The sequence below is a fragment of the Mobula hypostoma genome, chromosome 4 (genome assembly GCF_963921235.1).
Source record: "Mobula hypostoma chromosome 4, sMobHyp1.1, whole genome shotgun sequence".
NCBI classification, from domain to species: domain Eukaryota; kingdom Metazoa; phylum Chordata; class Chondrichthyes; order Myliobatiformes; family Myliobatidae; genus Mobula; species Mobula hypostoma.
In genome coordinates, this window is record NC_086100.1 from 129,384,136 (window position 1) to 129,404,224 (window position 20,089).

General features: G+C 41.9%; 1 protein-coding gene across 1 annotated transcript in view; it reads right to left on the reverse strand.

The window, feature by feature from the left end:
* Positions 1-20,089, reverse strand: part of LOC134344928 (short transient receptor potential channel 3-like) — a 139,529-nt gene that overhangs the window by 16,099 nt on the left and 103,341 nt on the right. Inside the window, exons 10-12 of the mRNA XM_063045061.1 lie at positions 15,954-16,175; positions 10,130-10,213; positions 7,036-7,111 (exon numbers count right to left, since the gene is read on the reverse strand). Of these exons, the coding sequence (XP_062901131.1) occupies positions 7,036-7,111; positions 10,130-10,213; positions 15,954-16,175 (382 nt within the window). The remainder of the gene's footprint in view (positions 1-7,035; positions 7,112-10,129; positions 10,214-15,953; positions 16,176-20,089) is intronic.

Below are 20,089 nucleotides of genomic sequence, written 5' to 3' on the forward strand. Positions count from 1 at the left end.
CTCAGGAAATAGAGATGGCTCTGACCCTTCTTGTAGACAGCCTCAGTGTTCTTTGACCAGTCCAGTTTATTATCAATTTGTATCCCCAGGTATGTCCAGCACAGCCCCTTGACTTGTTGGAGCATCAACATATTGATTTAAGAAACTTTCCTCGGTGCACCAAACAAATTCTGTCCCATTCAAAGCTCTTGCGCTCAGAGGGTCCCAGTTTACATGAGCAAATCTGAAGTCCCCCATGAGAACAACCCTATTGTTTTTACACCTTCCCTTAATCTGCTTGTATAGCTGTTCCTCAATGTCCCAATGTCTATTGGAGGGTCTGTCATACAATCCTATCAGAGTGATTACAACCTTCCTACTTTTGAGTTCTACACGTACAGACTGAATGGACAAGTCCTCCATAACATCTCCTCTAAGTGCAGCTGTGATATTGTCCCTGGTTGTTGTGTAACTCCGCCCCACTCTCTTACCTCCCTCCCTATCTTTCCTAAAACATCAAAACACTGGGACATTGAGCACCCATTCCTGTTCCTCTCTCAACCAAGTCTCTGTAATGGCCACAACATCGTAGTTTCATATACCATGCTCTAAATTCATCACCTTTAGCCATAATCCTCCTAGCATTAACTACTATCCCACCTGCCTCTTTTTACCTAATTTTCTATACCTTTGGATCCAAATTCTTAAGCTTAAATTCTACAATCAAATAAATTATTCCAAATGACTGAGCACCCTTAGCATCTGGCTGTTCTCGCTGAAGTCTGTTGAGCCAAAACCTCCCACTCTATAAAATGGTCACTCCCACAATGGCTTCTCAGCTTGTACCTAACTTTTTTGTTGAGCTTTGCTAAGTTACTAATAACCCAAGCAATCTCCTGCTCCTCAGGTAAGTCCCAACAGGCCCAGATAGCTTTTTAAAATTGGTGTGTAAAGTCCATAAAGAGCTGTCTCCAAATCTTGCCACAATCTCCTGCTCCGCAAACTTGCATGCTATCATAAAATAATAGCAAATTTATCCTGCTGCGTTCACCAGCAACTTCGATGTGTGTTGCTTGAATTTCCAGCATCTGCAGAATTCCTGTTGTTAGCAAATTTATTCTAATCATATTATAATAAAATAGCCAGCACACCTTAATTTGGATAATGGTATTATTTTGGAGAAAGGCAGAGAATGGCGGAGATGTTTAGTGATCATTTTCCAATGAATTGTTACAGTGGAGCATGGAGCACCAGACGCCATAAGAAAACTAACATTAAATCAGAAATCAGGACCTGTTGGTATTAACTTTACGCATGGTAAGAATGATGAACAAAATAATACATTAAAGTCCTCAGGTCTAGCTGATTCCTATTTAACCTTTTTTTGACAAATTAGTTGAGAATATTGTAGATGCCTTAACTATAATTTTCTGAAGTTCTCTGATTATGGGAAGAGTTCTTTGAGACTGGAATAATGGCAGGTTACTCCAATACTTAAAGAAAGACAAGATATGGGAAACAGGGCTTTGTAGACCATTGGCTTAATATCTGTTTTCTCAAAAGTTCTAGAGTCTATGGATAACAATGTTGCATGTGATTGATCAGACCTGTCTATGTGGATAGGAGACTGTAGCTGAAACGGTACTCTGCAGAAGAGGGTGTCCGGAGGCCGTGATAAGACAGTAACAGGAACAAATAACTCATCATCCTTTTGACCATACATCTTATATCTCTGTAGTTGATGAGTGTGAGGTCAATTGGACTTCTCTTTTAGGATACCCACATCTTTAATTGGATCAGATTGTGCCCTATATCTGCTCTCACCAGGCACAAGTTTAACAGTGCTTAATGAGAGCACGTTAGATTGGGCAGAACTCCAAAGATAGCTGGGAGACTCATCCAGATACTTCCTGGATGCCCTGGAATAAGCCTTTAAATCCAGCTAAACTGTGTTCTATTTTAAGATGCTGTCCTCCTTACAAGGATGTGACATTCATTTGCCACAAAATGAACCTTATTTATAGGATCATGACAGCAGTGTTGGCACTTAGTTTAACCTGTTAAAGCTGCGAGGAGCTGAGATGTTCAGACCTGGCACATCCTACATCTGTTCAGAATCCAGACAGGCTCCAGCACTTTCTCAATTAATATGCAGTACATCGAACATAAATCATAGATCATAGAATGATACAGCACTGAAAAAGGCCCTTCAGCCTGTAATATTCTTCCAAACTAATTAGTAATCCTGTCCAACTAAACTAATTCTTCTGTCTACACCATGTTCAGATCCTTCCATCTCCTTCACATTCATGTGCCTGTCTAACAGCCTTTTGAACATATCTATCCCATTTACCTTCACCATCACCAGCACGGGTAGCACAGTGCAAATACCCACCACTCTCTGTATTAAAAAAACTTGCCCCACCCATCTCCTTCGAACTTACTCTTTCTCACCTTAAATACATGCCCGTCGGTATTAGCCACCTCAACCCTGGGAGAAAAGATGCCAGCTGTCTAAAGTTTAGTGATCTTAAATGTCAGCTTTATTTGCCACATTTATATCAAAACTTTCGAACATACAGTGTAGGGCACCGTTTGTGTCAATGACCAACTCAGTCCAATGACGTGCTGGGGGCAGCCCACAAGTGTTGCCATGCTTCTGCTGTCGATAAAGTACACCCAACAACGTACTGATCCTTTACCTACTTGTACATCCTTGGAATGAGGGAGGAAGCTGGAGCACCCGGAGGGAAGCCAATGCAGTCATGAGGAGAACATACATCCTCCCTACAGACAGCAGTGGGAATTGAACCTGGATCGCTGGTACTTGCAAGTATTACACTAACTGCTAGGCTACTGCATCTCTATCTAGCCTCTCATAATCATATAAACCTACTATTCTGTCTACCCTAACTCTGCCTCTCATAATCTTATAAAACTCTGTCAGATCTCCCCTCAGCTTCAGCCACTCAGAGAAACCCCAAGTTTAACCAGCTTTTTATAGAAATGCTCTCTAATCCAAGCAGCATTCTGGTAAACTTCTTTTGCACCCTCTTCAAAGCCTTCACACCCTTCCTATAATGGGATGACAAGAAATGAATGTCAGACAGGACCTGATGAAGGGTCTCGGCCTGAAATGTTTCTGTCCATAGATGCTGCTTGACCTGCTGAGGTTCTCCAGAATTTTGTGTGTGCTGCTCAGCCCTTAGGATGTAGTGTTGGTAAGTTCTTCAACCTAGCAAAGCTGGAGTCAAGCCCGAACATGGAATAAGCATGCTTTGCAATTGTAGTCTAGCAATCGGGAGTGGGAGCCCTAGTGATAGACTTTAGCTCCTCGTGTCCTGCTTGTTGTGCACAAATAGGCTTGAATTCTACAATGAAATATCAGTAATTACCCAGGTACCTTCTGACATTTCACTACCGAGCTAACTACAATTTCAGGAATACAAAATAATCTGCAGATGCTGGGGTCAAAGCAACACTCACAACACGCTGGAGGAACTCAGCAGGTCGGGCAGCATCCGTGGAAACAATCAGTCGACGTTTCGGGCCGGAGCCCTTCATCAGGACTGTAGAGGGAAGGGGCAGAAGCCCTATAAAGAAGGTGGGGGGAGGGTGGGAAGGAGAAGGCTGGTAGGTGCCAGGTGAAAAACCAGTAAGGGGAAAGATAAAGGGGTGGGAGAGGGGAGGCAGGGAGGTGATAGGTAGGAAAGATGAAGAAAGAATAGAGGAAAACACAATGGGTAGTAGAAGGAGGCGGAACCATGAGGGAGGTGGTAGGCAGCTGGGGGAGGGGGCAGAGTGACATAGGGATAGGGGAAGGGAGGGGGAGGGAATTACTGGAAGTTGGAGAATTCTATGTTCATACCAAGGGGCTGGAGACTACCTAGACGGTATATGAGGTGTTGCTCCTCCAACCTGAGTTTAGCCTCATCATGGCAGTAGAGGAGGCCATGTATGGACATATCTGAATGGGAGTGGGAAGCAGAGTTGAAGTGGATGGCAACCGGGAGATCCTGTCTGTTGTGGCAGATGGAGCGGAGGTGCTCGACGAAGCGGTCCCCCAATCTGCGTCGGGTTTCATCGATGTAGAGGAGGCCGCACCGGGAGCACCGGATGCAATAGATGACCCCAACAGACTCACAAGCGAAGTGTTGCCTCACCTGGAAGGACTGTTTGGGGCCCTGAATGGTGGCAAGAGAGGAGGTGTAGGGACAGGTGTAGCACTTGCGCTTACAGGGATAAGTGCCGGGTGGGAGATCCGTGGAGAGGGACGTGTGGACCAGGGAGTCGCGGAGGGACCGATCCCTGCGGAAGGTGGAGGGGGTGGAGAGGGAAAGATGTGCTTTTCAGGATTTCCACAAATACAGGGAAGTCCCAAAGATGGTGGTGGCTGCCTGCAGTATGTTTCACTGTACATGTCCGACTGGATATTGAGCATTGAGTACACTATGGGAACACAAAGTTGTAGGAATTTCAGTCACCAATCTGCTCCAGATCAGACCTAACCTAATGGAAACCACTTGTTTATTAATTTCAGTGGTGCAAAATGGCAGCAAAGAATTCAGAGAAGTAGCAGTATTATGAACATTTTTTAGAAAATTGAATTCATTTAAATGCTTTTAGGAGTCATATTTATTTAAAGAGTATATTTAAATGTTTGACACTTTGACTAAGTTTTAATAGTGTTTGCACTGGGTGACACAGTGACACAACAGCTGGTGCTCCAGGTGCCTAGCTTTGATCCTAAGCTTGGATGCTCCTGTGTGGAGTTTAGCACGTGCTCCCTGTGACTATGTGGGTTACCCATTTCTGCAAGGCATGAACCCATAACCTATATGTGTTAGAAACAACATAAAAATGTTTGACATCTTTGACTGCTAGGCAAGGCCAGACTGAATTGTTGGTTGAAGTTCATTGTTTTTGTCACTTCTCAGTACAGCATGAGTTTAAAGTCTAACTCAGCACACCTCAGGTCTGTAGCCTCACTAAAACTGGGTAAATCTTAGAGTGCATGTCATTAAGTAGACAATTTCCTGTATCCTTTACTTCAAATACAATTTGCATCTTTCATTTACTGGAATTTTGAATTTTAGTGAATTATTTATCTCCTTAAGCAATGATAATTAAAAATTGGGAGGGAAGCAGACAGAGAAAGAAGCTGTGACAAATTAGGTGGAATAAAATGAGCAAGAGAAAGACTGAATTAAGGGACTGAGAAAAAACAGAGATGACTTATAAAAAGAAAAGTTACAGTAATTTATAAATTACTAAAGAAGGATGTACTACATATAGTTATGTGTCTCAACAACTTGAACTGTTCCTGGTGTCAGAACCTTAAATTTATTTCATGGGTAATTATTGGTAAGACTCAATCAATTAATAAAAACAATAGGGAGGTTGAGTACGAGTTATTGCTCACAGCTGAAAAATGATTGATCAGCAAATTATGAAGATTTACAGCTTGTTTGTTTTTTTTTAGAGTTTAAATATGGGTTTTATTTGTCACATGTGAAATGCGTCATTTTCTCAAATCAAATCAGTGGGGAATGTACTGCACAATTGTTGCCATGCTTCTGTCACCAACATACCATGCCCGCAACTCATCAACCCTAACCGTATACACGAGGAAATCTGCAGAGGCTGGAAATTCAAGCAACACACACACAAAAAGCTGGTGGAATGCAGCAGGCCAGTCAGCATCTATAGGAAGAGGTATAGTTGCCGTTTCGGGCCGGGACCCTTCGTCAGGACTAACTGAAAGAAGAGATAGTAAGGTGGAGAGCAGGCAAGGAGTTACAGTGAGAGGGACAGAGGGAGAAAAAAAGAGAAAAAAAGGGGAAAAATATATTATATATTTTTATGGTGCGGCTTCTATATATTGGCGAGACCCGACGCAGGCTGGGAGACTGTTTCGCTGAACTCCTACGCTCTGTCCGCCAGAGAAAGCAAGATCTCCCAGTGGCCACACATTTTAATTCCACATCCCATTCCCATTCTGACATGTCTATCCACAGCCTCCTCTACTGTCAAGATGAAGCCACACTCAGGTTGGAGGAACAACACCTTATATTCCGTCTGGGTAGCCTCCAGCCTGATGGCATGAATATTGACTTCTCTAACTTCCATTGATGCCCCTCCTCCCCTTCACACCCCATCCCTTATTTATTTATTTAATATATATTTTAATTTTTTTCCCCCTTTTTTTTCTCTCTCTCTTTTTTCTCCCTCTGTCCCTCTCACTATAACTCCTTGCCTGCTCTCCACCCGCCGGGCTCCCCTCCCCCCTTCTCTCTCTCCCCAGGCTTCCCGTCCCATGATCCTCTCCCTTCTCTAGTCTGGTATCCCTTTTGCCCATCTACTTTCCAGCTCTTAGATCCACCCCTCCCCTCCTGTCTTCTCCTATCATTTCAGATCTCCCCCACCCCCTCCTACTTTCAAATCTCTTACTATCTCTTCTTTCAGTTAGTCCTGACGAAAGGTCCCGGCCCGAAACGTCGACTGTACCTTTTCCTATAGATGCTGCCTGGCCTGCTGCGTTCCACCAGCACGTTGTGTGTGTGTAACCCTAACCGCATGTTGCCACCAGCATAGCCTACCCACAACTCACCAACCCTAACCGTATGTCTTTGGAACATGGTGGGAAACCAGAGAACCTGGAGGAAATCCACACTGTCACGGGGAAAACATACAAACACCTCACAGTCAGTGCTGGAATTGAACCCCGATCTTACTGTAAGTGGTGCTGTAAGGCGGTGTGCTAACTGTTGCACTAGTGTGTATTGTTCACATGAACTTGCTGAATGATTGTTAATTAACAAAGGTCTGTGTCATTAATTCCACCATTACTTTTCATGAAAGGTTTTCTGACAGTAGCCAAATGTCCAAATGGCTGAGCACGCTGAGGGTGTCAATGCACAGTTCTTGACACTGCTTTGTGTAAGCAATAGATCAGAAAGAGGAGAATTTTACAGCAAAATATGAACTTCAAAAATAAAGTTCAAGGGAAAACTAGATCCTAGTTACATTTTGTTCAATAATCTTTCTGAACCTTACCTTCATTAACCTCATCGTTTTCTTTATCAACTTGTGCTTTCAAGACATACCGTTTAATCAGTCGCTTCATTATTTGCTGAGAAAGACAAAGAGAATTAATAAAAGAATATCAAAGAATATTTCTGAAAAAAATTACTGCTAGGAATGAAAATCATAGTGTATAATAATTATGCTTAAACTGGTTATAGAAAACTAAGAAGCAAATGTATTATGTTGAAATAGTAATTCATATGAGCTAGCTTAGTCTGAGATTCATGCATAGACTTCATTCACATGATTTCACCTTCCACTCAACTCCACCGCGTAGTTAAGTAAAGTGTAATTTCAGGACTGGAATTTAACGGGCACCAATTGAAACCATTCCTCTTAGAGGAGGTTGATCATTGCTTTCAACCATTGGAAATATTTACATTATCTTTGAGGAGGTTGCATCAAATCAAGCCCAACCAGGGATATGAGATGATGCCATGATTTCCAGGTATACTCTCAACAAATTAGGGTTGCTGGAGAAGGAAATCCTCTATACACAGGGGTACAGGAAGACACTGTTTAACGATGAAATCTCCATAGCAGGACATTATTAATGAGGAGGCGTGAAACGGTAATGTAGTGGCTAGCACAACACCATTCTGTGCCGCTGATCAGCAGTTGGGGTTCAATTCTCACCACTGTCTATCAGGAGTTTGTACATTCTCCCTGTGACCATATTGGTTTCTGGGAGGACAAACTAGGGCAGGACTTGTACGGTGAATGGTAGAGCACCAAAGAGTGCGGCAGAACTGAGGAATCTGGGAGTACAGATCCATAACTCTTTGAAAGTGGTGTCATAGGTGGGTGAGGTCATAGAGAGACGGTTTGGCACATCGGCCTTCATAAATCAAGGTATTAAGTACAGAGATGGGATGTAATGTTGAGCTTGTTGCCGAGGTCTAATTTGGAGTATTGCGTGCAGTTTAAAGTTCAAATTTATTATCAAAGTATGTATATCATATGCCACATTGAGATTCATTGTCTTGCAGGCACTAATAAAACAAAGAAACACAATAGAATTCACTGAAAAAACACACACAACAAAACCGCCACATATCCTCTTTGGAAAAGAGGACAAATTGCGCAAGCAGTAAAAAGAAGTAAACAAAGTCCTGTGGAACGCGAACTGCAGAGTCGCTGAAAGTGAGTCCACAGCTGAGGAGCCTATTCAGCGCTGAGGTGAGTGAAGCCCGTCCAGGAGCCCGATGGTCGCAGACTACGGGCGGGAGGGCAGTTCAGCGCTGAGGCGAGTGAAGCCCGTCCAGGAGCCCGATGGCCGCAGACTACGGGCAGGAGGGCAGTTCAGCGCTGAGGCGAGTGAAGCCCGTCCAGGAGCCCGATGGCCGCAGACTACGGGCAGGAGGGCAGTTCAGCGCTGAGCCGAGTGAAGCCCGTCCAGGAGCCCGATGGCCGCAGACTACGGGCAGGAGGGCAGTTCAGCGCTGAGCCGAGTGAAGCCAGTCCAGGAGCCCGATGGCCGCAGGGCAACAACTGCTGCTGAATCTAGTGGTGTGGGACCCAAAACTCCTTCCCCTCCTGCCTGACAGGAGTCGCGAGAAGAGAGGGAGATCGGTCAAACACAGGCAGCCATCGCTGAACACCTGTTTGTTTTCTGCTCTTGTACTCAACTTCCACTATCCAGCCTCGACACAGTGTCCACCCTGGTGAGGGCTCATGAGAGTTTAGTTTGCCTAAACCCCCAGGGGGTTGCAAAAGCGCTGGATCATTTAGTCGGTTCAAAAGTACATATTTAAAATGAAATTACAGGCTGCAGACTGCAGCGATCACATTCAGAAGTATATCTAGAGTTTTGTGAGCTGTCTGAAAAAAGTCGCCATTGGTTGCTGGCGCCATCTTCTGGTCACCTGCCTCCAGCAAATATATCAATAAGATTGAACGAGTGCAGAGACAATTTACAATGATGTCGCCAGGACACAAGGACCTGTGTAATAAGGAAAGGCTCAATAGATTGGGACTTTATTTCTTAGAGTGTAGAGAATGAGGGGAAGTTTCATAGAGGTATACAGAATTATGAGGGGTAAATGCAAGCAGGCCTTTCCACTGAGGTTGGGTGAGACTAGAAATGGAAGTCATAGGTTAAGGATAAAAGGTAAAATGTTTCAGGGGAACATGAGGGGGAACATTCTCCACTCATAGGATAAAAATGAGCTGTTAGCAGAAGTGGTGGATGCAGGTTGAATTTTAACATTTAAGGGAAATTTGGATGGGTACATGGATGGGAAGGGTGTGGAAGGCTGTAGTCTGGGTGCTGATCGATAGGTGTAGGCAGATTAATAGTTCATCATGGACTAGAAGGCCTGGGGTCCTGTTTCTGTGCTGTCATGTTCTATGACTCTATAAGGTCAACATTAGAATGAAGTGCCCATGAGTTGGAAGTAGTGACAGGAACGGTTCCTGGCTAATGTTCGTGAAAACATCATCAAGAAGGGTATGAGTCACTCTGACACTTTCAAACGCTTGCACGCACAATATATTGTTTATCTGTATGCTGTGGAGGCTTTTCATCTTGTTTTTAATACATGAATCGAAATTTGACTGTCATGGTGAAATCCCTAGCAATTTAGTAAAGCATCAATTATTGTGTACAATCTGGTAAGACCTCCATGCCTTTTTCATCCCTCTAATCTTTTAAGGAGGAACAGCGATTTTGTTTTGTCCGTCCAGTTCCTGGCATTCTTTGAGGGCTATAGGTCTGCATATCAATGAGGTGATATAACTATTTGTTAGTATGTTGCAGTATGATAAACATATTAGGTCAACTCATGTGGTCTAGCAAGATCCATCCAAATTAATTGGTCATCTTATTGTTGAAAAAGTCGTTCATAGTTTTGTCACGTGAAGATATTTTGCACAGAATTGTGAAAATGTTCTTTTTTCCTGTGACTTTGCAGTCGTATAACAGACGATGAGACATCTTTCTCAAAGTTGACAAACTGAATGAAATAAAGCTTTTATGAATAAAAATAAATTAATCACGACAATAGCAGCTGACACCCATTCAACTGATTTTGACAAGTAAAAAATGTTCACAAATAGCACTTACCTGATATCTAGTCGGCTGGTTTATAATGCTGTTGAAACTTTGGGTTTCTGAAATCCTTAGATTAGACTGTGCAAATAGATTTAGCTGAGAAAAACAACAAAAAAAACACTTCAAATTCACAGAATGATACAGCACAAAATGAGTCCTATCATCCCACTGCAACTGTGTAGTTTTTTGGTAGAGTTCACCGGGGAGATGACCACCTCCTGCCCTACCTCAGCTGATGGACAAGTGCTTCACAATGCTAAATAATTCCTGGAATAAGTACCGAAAGTAGCAAGGGCACAGTGCCTTCTTTGGATAGAGACGTCACTATCCTTCACCAGTAGAGGATCGGTAACATAGCTGCCAGATTGAGATAGTGCCTACCAGCATGCAAGCCAACACCAGGGATGAACCTTCCCAAACTCATCTACATCATGCTACAAACTGCCAATGCATCTGGCCATCATAATGTTGGCTGGAGTAACCAGGTTTACAGTCCTAGTCAGACTCCCATCTTCATCCCCAAGTCATCTGCAATCTTAATGTGTGGTGCTATTATTACAGGTATGTTCAATAGATTAAACATAGAAAAAGTATGGCAGCTCAAAACTGCAGGCCATCAAATGGCAGTAGAAGTACATTCCACAGCAAACTTTATTCTCTTGCAAACATGCTGGAGAATGCCGTAGTTTCATTGAAGAAGGCAGCAAATCTAGGTGTACACTGCACTAGGCTGGCTTAAAAGTGGATACAGAGCTGCAACACAACCACGAGTATGTGCTAAGCAACAAAGCCACTGAGTAGCAGACAGAGCTAAGTGATCGCACAGCCGATGGAAGAAATCAAAGTTCAGCAATCTTGTCATGAATGTGGTAGACAATTAAAAAGCAATGGGAGGAGACAGCTCAAATACACATCCATATCATTGATAATGGAGTCCAGCTTGTGAGAAGGCAGAACCATTTTCATCCAGAAATCCTCAACTCCTTTGTAAGATCCATACCATTACAGAAGCCAGTCTTCAGATAAGTCATTGTACTCAATATGATAAAGAGAAAGAACTGACAGCATTGGGATAGGAAACATCTCAGTTGTAATGCAGAAAGCCAGCTCTGGAAAACCTGCTGAGCCTCTGGCCAAGCTCTTCCAGTGCAGGCACAACACTGGCCACTACTAGGCAATGCAGTACATTACCTGTTTGTGTCCACAAGCAGGACAAATCCTCAGTTACCACCCAACCAGTTTATTTTCTATTATCAGCAGAGTGATGGATGGTGACATCAAGAATGTTATCAGGCAGAACTCACCACCAGTAGGTTTGCCCTTCAGTCACACACCATTTGGAGTGAGAACTGCAACTGTTTCTTTATTGTCACTGGGTCGAAATCCTGGAACATGCTCCCACACAACACAGTGGGAACACCTTCACCAGAAGTATCACAGTAATCTAAGAAAGCGGCTGATTACTACCTTCTCAATAGCAATTAAAGACCAGCAATAAATACCAGAAAAAGCAATCGTGAAAATTAAAAGAAAATAAATTGAGTTCACTTTTGAGGAATATTATTGATTCTGCTTTCACCACTCTTTCCGGGGCGCATTTTGAGTTATTATTACCAATTCTTGAATAAAGTTTTATCCAATGCTAGTGATCTTCTGGAAGAAGATGGCATTAGCGAACAATGTGACCAAGAGCAACATCCTCCAGACAGTTCATGAAACAATTTCTTTCACTTCTTTTCCATCTTCTTTTCCTTTCAAATGTGGTTCTGCTACTGTTGGAGCCTGTGATCGACATTTTGGTGGTGTGATTTCAGGCTGATTGAGTGATCTGGTGCTTTGCTGCCAGAGAGGGGAGAGCTTGCTGCTGTGCCCAGAGAATGTTACCCAGGTTTTCTGTGATTTGGATATGGACTTGGACTATGGACATTTTTTTAATCAGTCTTATAATTTTTTATATTGTGTTTTTTGCTCAATCTTTCTTGTGCGGGGGGGGGTGAATTTGGGAGTTGATGTGTCTGTTCCATTATTGTGCAGGGAGAGGGGTTTGTGGGTTGATAATCATGTTGCTGTTTTTTTCTTAGTTTTGTGGCTATATAGGAAGAAGAATTTCAGAGATATATACTTTGATAATAACGGAACCTTTGAGACTGTTTGGGGAAGTTTCGAGTGAAATGTGTGGCCTCGTGATCAAGAAGCTTAGAGATGGGGCGTGAGCCAATGATCAACTCCATTCCTCACTGATCTCACTGACTAAAGCATTGAGGAATATTGAAATCATTGAGATGAGAGTGGAAGGCGAGCAGGTGTTCAGCACTGTCTACCAGCCTCTGACTCACAGCATCTGAAGGAAGGTGTCTGTGTGTGACAGACTCTCTCTCTTACTCGCTGCTCCCAAAGAAAGGTCCCTGTGTTGGAATGGTCCTCACTCTCTCGCTCCATGCTGCTGTAGGATTGTGCTGGAGTCCTGGGTCTTGGGCAAGGTTTAATCAACATGGTTTGTGGACTGGACGTCATGATGTGTTTCTGGTTTCTGTTCACTCTTTTTTTGGTTACTATTTTGAGCAATTTTGATCGGGGTGGCCTGCAAATAAAGAACAACTCTGCACTAGATTGAACTGAATGGAACATGCCTGGACTCTTTCGATTTTGTGGCTTATATTCTGTTTTTTGTTCGATTTTTTTTTCCTTTTTTGCCGTTTGCATAATTTGTCTTATTTTTGTGCTAGGAGGGGTAGGGGATTAATGTTTTTTTTTGAATAGTTTCCAGTGTTTTCTTTGTTTCATGGATGTCGTGAAAAATCTTCGGGTTATGTGCTGCATTCGTAATTTGATAACAAATGCACTTCGAACCTTCCAATCAAATCTGCACTCTCTGTTTCCAATCCTCTTGCTAGAGCTAGTACTTCCTATTTAATAAACATTAAAGCTTTTCATAATTTGAACATGTTTATGAATTTTCACATTAATCTGCAGCAAAGAAAAGAAACTCAACTTCAGTAGCTCATTCAAACAAATGAATGTCCTTGGCGAGATAACATATGTCATGCAATTCTATTCACTACACATGTTTGTACTGGAGCAGCAAACAGCTTAATGAATGGGTGACTAGGTGCCAATGTAAAGCTTCATATGCTTGGCTCAATTGAAAGAAGCCCAGCAATTTTCTACAGAACTCTGTAGTGCATAGTTTTTCTAAAGGCAAATATGATGCCATGGATTTTGACATGGAATGTCTGAAAGATATTAATAAGCAAAATGAAGAAGGTATCCACCAGATATCAGCAGAAAACTAGCCACGGACTGGTAGTTTATGACACAAGTTTTGTTTTGCACATTGGTTGTTGTGTTTATATTTGTAAATCTGCTATGTTATTAGTGAATTACTGTTAGTGGGAATACCAAGGCCAGGTGGTATGTCTCCCGAGAGAGTTTTTATCTTTTACATACCATTTGTTACTTTGATGCATATCACTTCTCCATATTAAAGCTGAAGTAATGATTGGGTGTTCATGCAACTTTTTAAAACACAAGTCTGCAATCATTACTTTGAGGAATGCTTATCAAATGTGAAGAACTTGCTGTAGCAAGTGAACTATTATAGAGAAGAAAAAACCAAACAGCTCAGTTCGTATATGCACTATACTCTGCCTAGGAACGCAAAATAAAATAAAGTACTAACCAATGAGATCAGGGCTGATCTTGCATCTCATTCACTTTTCTGCTTAAATCTAGATATCTCCTAATTCCCTTAGTAACAAAAGATCTATCAACATTCTCCTTGAATATACTCATCGACTGAGCAACTACATCTTTAAGTAGAAGACAAGAAATACCATATTTACAAGCCTCTGGATGCAGAATTCTGAATAGCTTGGCCTTACATAGCCAAATTCTTATCCTGAAATTTAGACCATTAGTCTTAGATTTTCCAGTCTGAAGAAATACTTCTTCGCATCTGCCCTGTCAATCCCTCCCAGAACCTTACGTGTCAATGAGATCCCTTTTCCTTCTTCTAAACTCCAGTTAGCATAGGGCTTCTCTGGTATCCCTGGTATGCCAAGGAACAGAACTGTAGCTCCATGTAAATTCCGTAATGTTCATAGCAGAAACTGAAACTGAAACATATCTTTCTCTAATTTTCTGTTTCATCAGGTTTTCCTAGTCTTGAATATAAAATAAAATTAGGATTTTGCCTTTGGTGACTTTAAGATGATTAAGCTATATCATCACACCATACATAATGAAGGAATCAAAATACTTTTCTGTCACGTATTATTAGACATCTCTCTCATTCTCTCTCTTTTTCATGCCTATGCACAGTATTGACCATGAAGGAATTAAAATATGAAAGAAAACATCAAATGAGTCAAGGACTGTGGAAGTAGACACACCAGATGTCTTTGTTCTTGCCATGTGTTTGTAGGAACAGAGACTGCCATTTTGTGAAGTTGCTTTGTAACCTCCATTTTGTGAACTGTCTGATAAGCTAACTCTTGCTCTGGGATAATTTAATCAGAGCAATTGAACTTAATTACAAGGAGTTTCTGCTATTGAGCTGCTAAACGTGAGGTCATTCTCTGATCAGCTGCTTATTGTGTATAATAGCAACTTTGCAGAAGTAATCTTGTTTTCTTGGCCCAGTGTCTCTGTGTCCTGAATTGACTAATTTAAACCAGAGTTGAATAGAGCAAAAAAAGTCACTTAAGGCACAAAGCTGTGCAACCTTTGATTACAACCAATCGGAATCCAACACAGGTCAGTCAGATGACCTCAAGCCAATGAGATTGAAATGTAACATTTGAACTGATAAGGAAAGACTATAAGAATGAAGGGCTTCAAATGCAAAGTGGCAAGAACACCGGAGACTGACTATTGCAAAGGAGAACCACCATTCCTGGGGCTGTGAGAAAACAGATCAATCATCTGGCACACAGGAGATACTCTATTTCAGTGTTATAAATTGGAGAAGTGGTCTGTATTGGTACAGACAGCGGAGTAGAATTTATGTTCTAAGTTGTTGGCAGGGATTCAACATAGTTATGTCAGTGTTTTTGCAGAGACAATAAAGTGAAAACTTTGATTAATTAATGTTGTGTAGTGAGTTACCTAACCTACATCAGCTGATGAATAGTCATCAACAAGGTCAGACAATCCGGCAATCTGCTTCCAGGTTTATGTAAGTGCAGATGCAAGGAAGTGCATAGGATTTCTCCGCTTCGCACTGCAGGGAATCTTTAACATTCATCTCTGAGATAAAGATAAATCCAGAGAAGAGATACTGGTGCATTTTTCCAACACTAAATAATCCTTTATTAAACAACATATTTTGTAATTCCTTTCAGGATTGTCAAGAATTTGTGATTGTTTCTATTTTGGTTACTGCAGGTTTCCACTCTTTGAGGTCATTTCGAAATTAATTATGTTTGTTACTGGAAGTTTCTGTTCTGTTACTTCACTGTAATTGTCATTGTGAAATTGATTTGTGGTAGCACTCTCATATCTGAATCAGGCAATTCTGAGTTCAAGTCCATCTATGACATTATCACTGCAAACTCAAGGTTCAGCAAGCAACATTGACAGATATGCTACTAAAACACAATACCAAACACCCTTTTGGATGGATGTAAAAGATTATAGGAAGGGGCTGTGGTGTTCTCCCATTACCCTGACTAATATTTAAACATCTAATCAGTAACTAGAAAGCAGATGACATGACCATTATCTTATTGCTGTTTATGTATTTTTCTGTGCTTTTTAAGTACTTCATTAGCCATAAAGGAAATGTTTTAATTGTTGCTACATAAAACAAAGTATTTATACCATTTTAAATACATACCCTGGACTTTGAATTCATCATTCCAATTTCTATGTCTTTCTTCAGTCTTTTCCTTCTGCATTTGAACAGGCCAAGGAGACAGGTTTTGATTCTTACTATCAAATTGATGCATGACTTTGGAGTAGGCACAAGACTGAACGGAGGGGGCAGTGTTTTCCCATGGTCAAAGTAGAACATCCACAGCTTTGAACGGGCAAATTTCCATTCCACATCTGCATCATCCTAAGGGTGAGATGAATAAATTGCATGAACTATTTCACAACAATAACAAGAATGCCAAGACCAGACTCAGCAAAATTTAATTGCTTCTAAGTCCATTTGGCCCTTGGAAGTAAATAATTTATGATTCAAAAGTAAAATTGTTAGTGTTGTTTTGAATGATGACCCCTCCCCCCATCCCAAAGATTTATCTCCATCCTTACCTAACTAAAATAGCTACTCACCACTGTTCCCCATACAAATACTATCTCACACACGTCTATCTAATCATTGTTGCTCCTTCCATAGGTTTCATTTCCCACTCAATCTGCTCCACACCATTCAATCACCACCTGTGCCTCCAGAACTGCTCCCCTAACTAGCCTTGCTCTGCAGTTCAGCACCACTCTTCTCTCATCACTACACCTCCATGTCCTCCACTAGTGGTGCAGTACCAAACATCACTGTGTTGTCCCTGGATTACACCCGCTTCCTCCCCTCTACAGCAATTGCCTTTCTATTTATATTTATAGTCCCTGATCGCCATCACCCTTCTCACCATAAAAACCACCATCCCATCCTCCTCCTTGATGATCATCCTTCCCTGTTTTGCATTTGGTCTATTTGAATATCCACCATTGCTCTCTCAAAGACCACCTTTTCATCCAACCCAATGACCTTCTCACCTTCCCGAATGTCACCACTGACTTGACCATCAGCACTCTGTTACTCACCAAGTTACCACAGCCTATTGCCATTGCTTCCTCGTTGAAATTTTGCCCACCTAGCTTCTCAGAAATAATTTGATCCCTTCAATTGACCACCTCTGCATCGCAACCCTGCTCTCACCTATCATCGCAGCTGCCACCACATGACCACACTGTGCTCCTGATCATTGTTACTCCAGCCTATGGATTGGCACCACACCATTCACTCATTGTTCCAACTCTCTTTGTCCATCATGGCCCTCTCTACCACCACCACTCCACTCCCTCTGATCATCTCAGAGTGGCCAGTTCTCCCTTATTGATACTGGCCCTTTGATTTTCCCATGGACTGTTATTTTGGCTGGTTTGCATCAGATTGTGATTGCTGGAAAGCACATGATTGTTGAGCCAGTTTCATTTATCAGTGTTGCTTATTATTCCCTACTTGCTTCTTGCACGTGGTCAAGTGGTTAAGGCGTTCGTCTAGTTATCTCAAGGTTGCTAGTTCGAGCCTCAGCTGTGGAAGCGTGTTTGTGCCCTTGAGTAAGGCACTTACTCACACATTGCTCTAGTCCGTGCGAGGAATGGCGCCCCACACAGACTTCCAATCTGCACCTTGTAAGGCATGAAAATGCCCGACGCAGGCCTCTCATGGTCTGAGTCGACGTTCCCTCCCCTCCCCTGCTCCAATCTGAAAGTTTACTCAGCACAGACAGTGACTTTTTACTTGCTGAGTTGTGTATTTAATATTTCAGTAATATTTGAGCAATATGGTCGATATATTGCTTGGTAAAGCATTCTTTATTGTTTATATAATTCACTCTGGGTTATATATAAAAGTACATGAATGACATACAGATGGAGATAGAAGAAGAGTCTGAAGTGTTTCTCAGCATTAACACACACAAAGGGCTTTGTCACTATAATAGACTTATTTCTGGAGTAGCATCTGCACCTGTACCTTGGCAGAAAGCTATGGACCAGGTGCCACAAGGCTGTCCAGGTATTCAATGTTAGCTGGATGACATCATTGTTACTGGTAAGGATGACAAGGAACATCTCCAAAATCTCAAGACAGTGTGAATGAGATTTGGACTCAGAGCACGACACAACTTGAGCCAAGAATCACTTACTGTGGTCACTCCGTTGATGCACAATGATTATACAAGTGTGCTGAGAAAATTCAAGCAGTGCTGGATGCTGTAAGGCCAAAGGACATGTCACAGTTGTGTCCTTTTTAAGATTTGTCAATTACTATATCAGATTCCTGCCAAATCTGGCTCCTGCACTCTGCCCCTTGAAGTCATTACTACAGATGGGGAAGAAAAGACCGTGGACAAAGCAGTGTGAGGTAGCTTACAAAAATGTAAGGGAAATGGTGACATTCGACACTGTATTCACACATTATAATCCACATCGTCCAGTGAAATTTGCCTGTGATGCCTTGCCTTATGGACTACATTAGATGTAGTTGTATCATATGTTATGAGTGATGGAAGTGAATGGTCCACAGCCTTTGCATCACATTCCCTTACTGCTGAAGAGAAAAATTATGCACAGATTGACAAAGAGGCCTCAAGTCTGGTTTGGGGTGTAAGATATTTCAACCTGTATGGAAGAAGGTTTACTCTCCTTACTGATCCTCAAGCACTAGTGTCTATTTTCAACCCAGTGAAGTATGCTTCACTAACAGCAGCAGCAAAGATGGGCTCTGTTTCTTGGAGGACACAATTACAGGATCGAATTCAAGAGGACAACTAATCATGGAAGTGTTGATGGATTGTCCTGTTTACCCTTGGAAAAGGAAATACTTGAAAAATTTACAAAAGAGGACACTTCCTCTCTAATGTAAATTGAAAGTGTCCCTGTTATGGCAAAAATGACCAAAAGGGAAACCAGAAAAGACTCTATACTTTCCCAGGTCTACATGACCATCCAAAGTGCAGCAGAAAATCCTAGTTCTTGCATTTTTACCAGTGCCAGAATGAACTTGCCCTTGACAGGAGTTGCTTTATATGGGGATTGAGAGTCGTTGTACCATCCAAGCTGAGAAGTAAAGTGTTGGAGGAGCTACATGCCGGTCGTCTAGGCATGGTCAAAATGAAAACATTGACTCAAAGCCTGTCTGGTGTCCTGGGATAGATCAGCAGACTCAGCAGCTTGCCACACACTGGTCGAGATGCCAACACCTCCAGAAGGTGCCAAGAGTATTTCGGAGAAGAAAGAAGAAAGGAGAAGAAAAGTGTCCAAAGCTGTCAGAACCACTTCCTGCAGTCCCAGAGCCAACTCCTACAACCAGCATGAAGGAAGTGCCAGAACCTGAGATTGTTTCACAGCCTCAAGTCTCTCCTGCCGAGCAGAGTGACCTCTCTGATCAGGAACGACGTTATCCCACAAGGGTAAGAAATCCTCCACAGTGATTAAATCTCTAGGCGTGTATGGGACTATAGATCAATACATTACATATTTCAGTTGTGATGCATTCTATATTGAGTTGGAGTTTATACCTAAGCAGGGAGGTGTGCTGTTTATTTAATATTTCAGTAATATTTGAGTAATATAGTAAATGTACAGTATTGTTTGATTATGCATTCTTTGTTGTTTACATAATTCATTTTGAGTTATATGTAAAACTACGTGAAAGGTGTACGTCATCATGCCACCATGTCTTAAGTGCGTGCCTCACTAAAGTGAAAACAAAGTAGACACGCATTTGCCTGGTCCTGTGTTTTTCTTTTGATTAGTTTTCGAAGTTACAAAACATAACACTCAACATTAACAAAGCTAGAGCTGTCGAGCAAGATTACTATAACTGACGTGCATTTGGATAAGATCAGAAGAGTTAGTTCAGCTCTGAAAGTGCCACAAGAGAAAAAATTTAATGCAATTTGGCACGAAAGTGCAATTTCACCAAGATAGCCCACGAACAATGATAGAAATGCAATAGAGGGTGTTTTTCTGCAGCTGAAAACAAATACACATTGTTGAATGAAGTTAGATTGCAATGCCCATTGGGGAGGAGTACATGACGAGACAGGGCAAGATGCAGGAGCTTTGGATATTCGGTCCATTTTGCTTTAGATATGCTATCATAAATATTGGCTTCAGAAGTGAGGTTCAGAAACATGGGTATTTACAGGGGAATGTAGAGGGGTGCAGCTTAAGATCAAATCATTCTGAGTACCTGGCAAAATCAAGGACATGGACGCTCTATTATGCTAAATGGAGGGC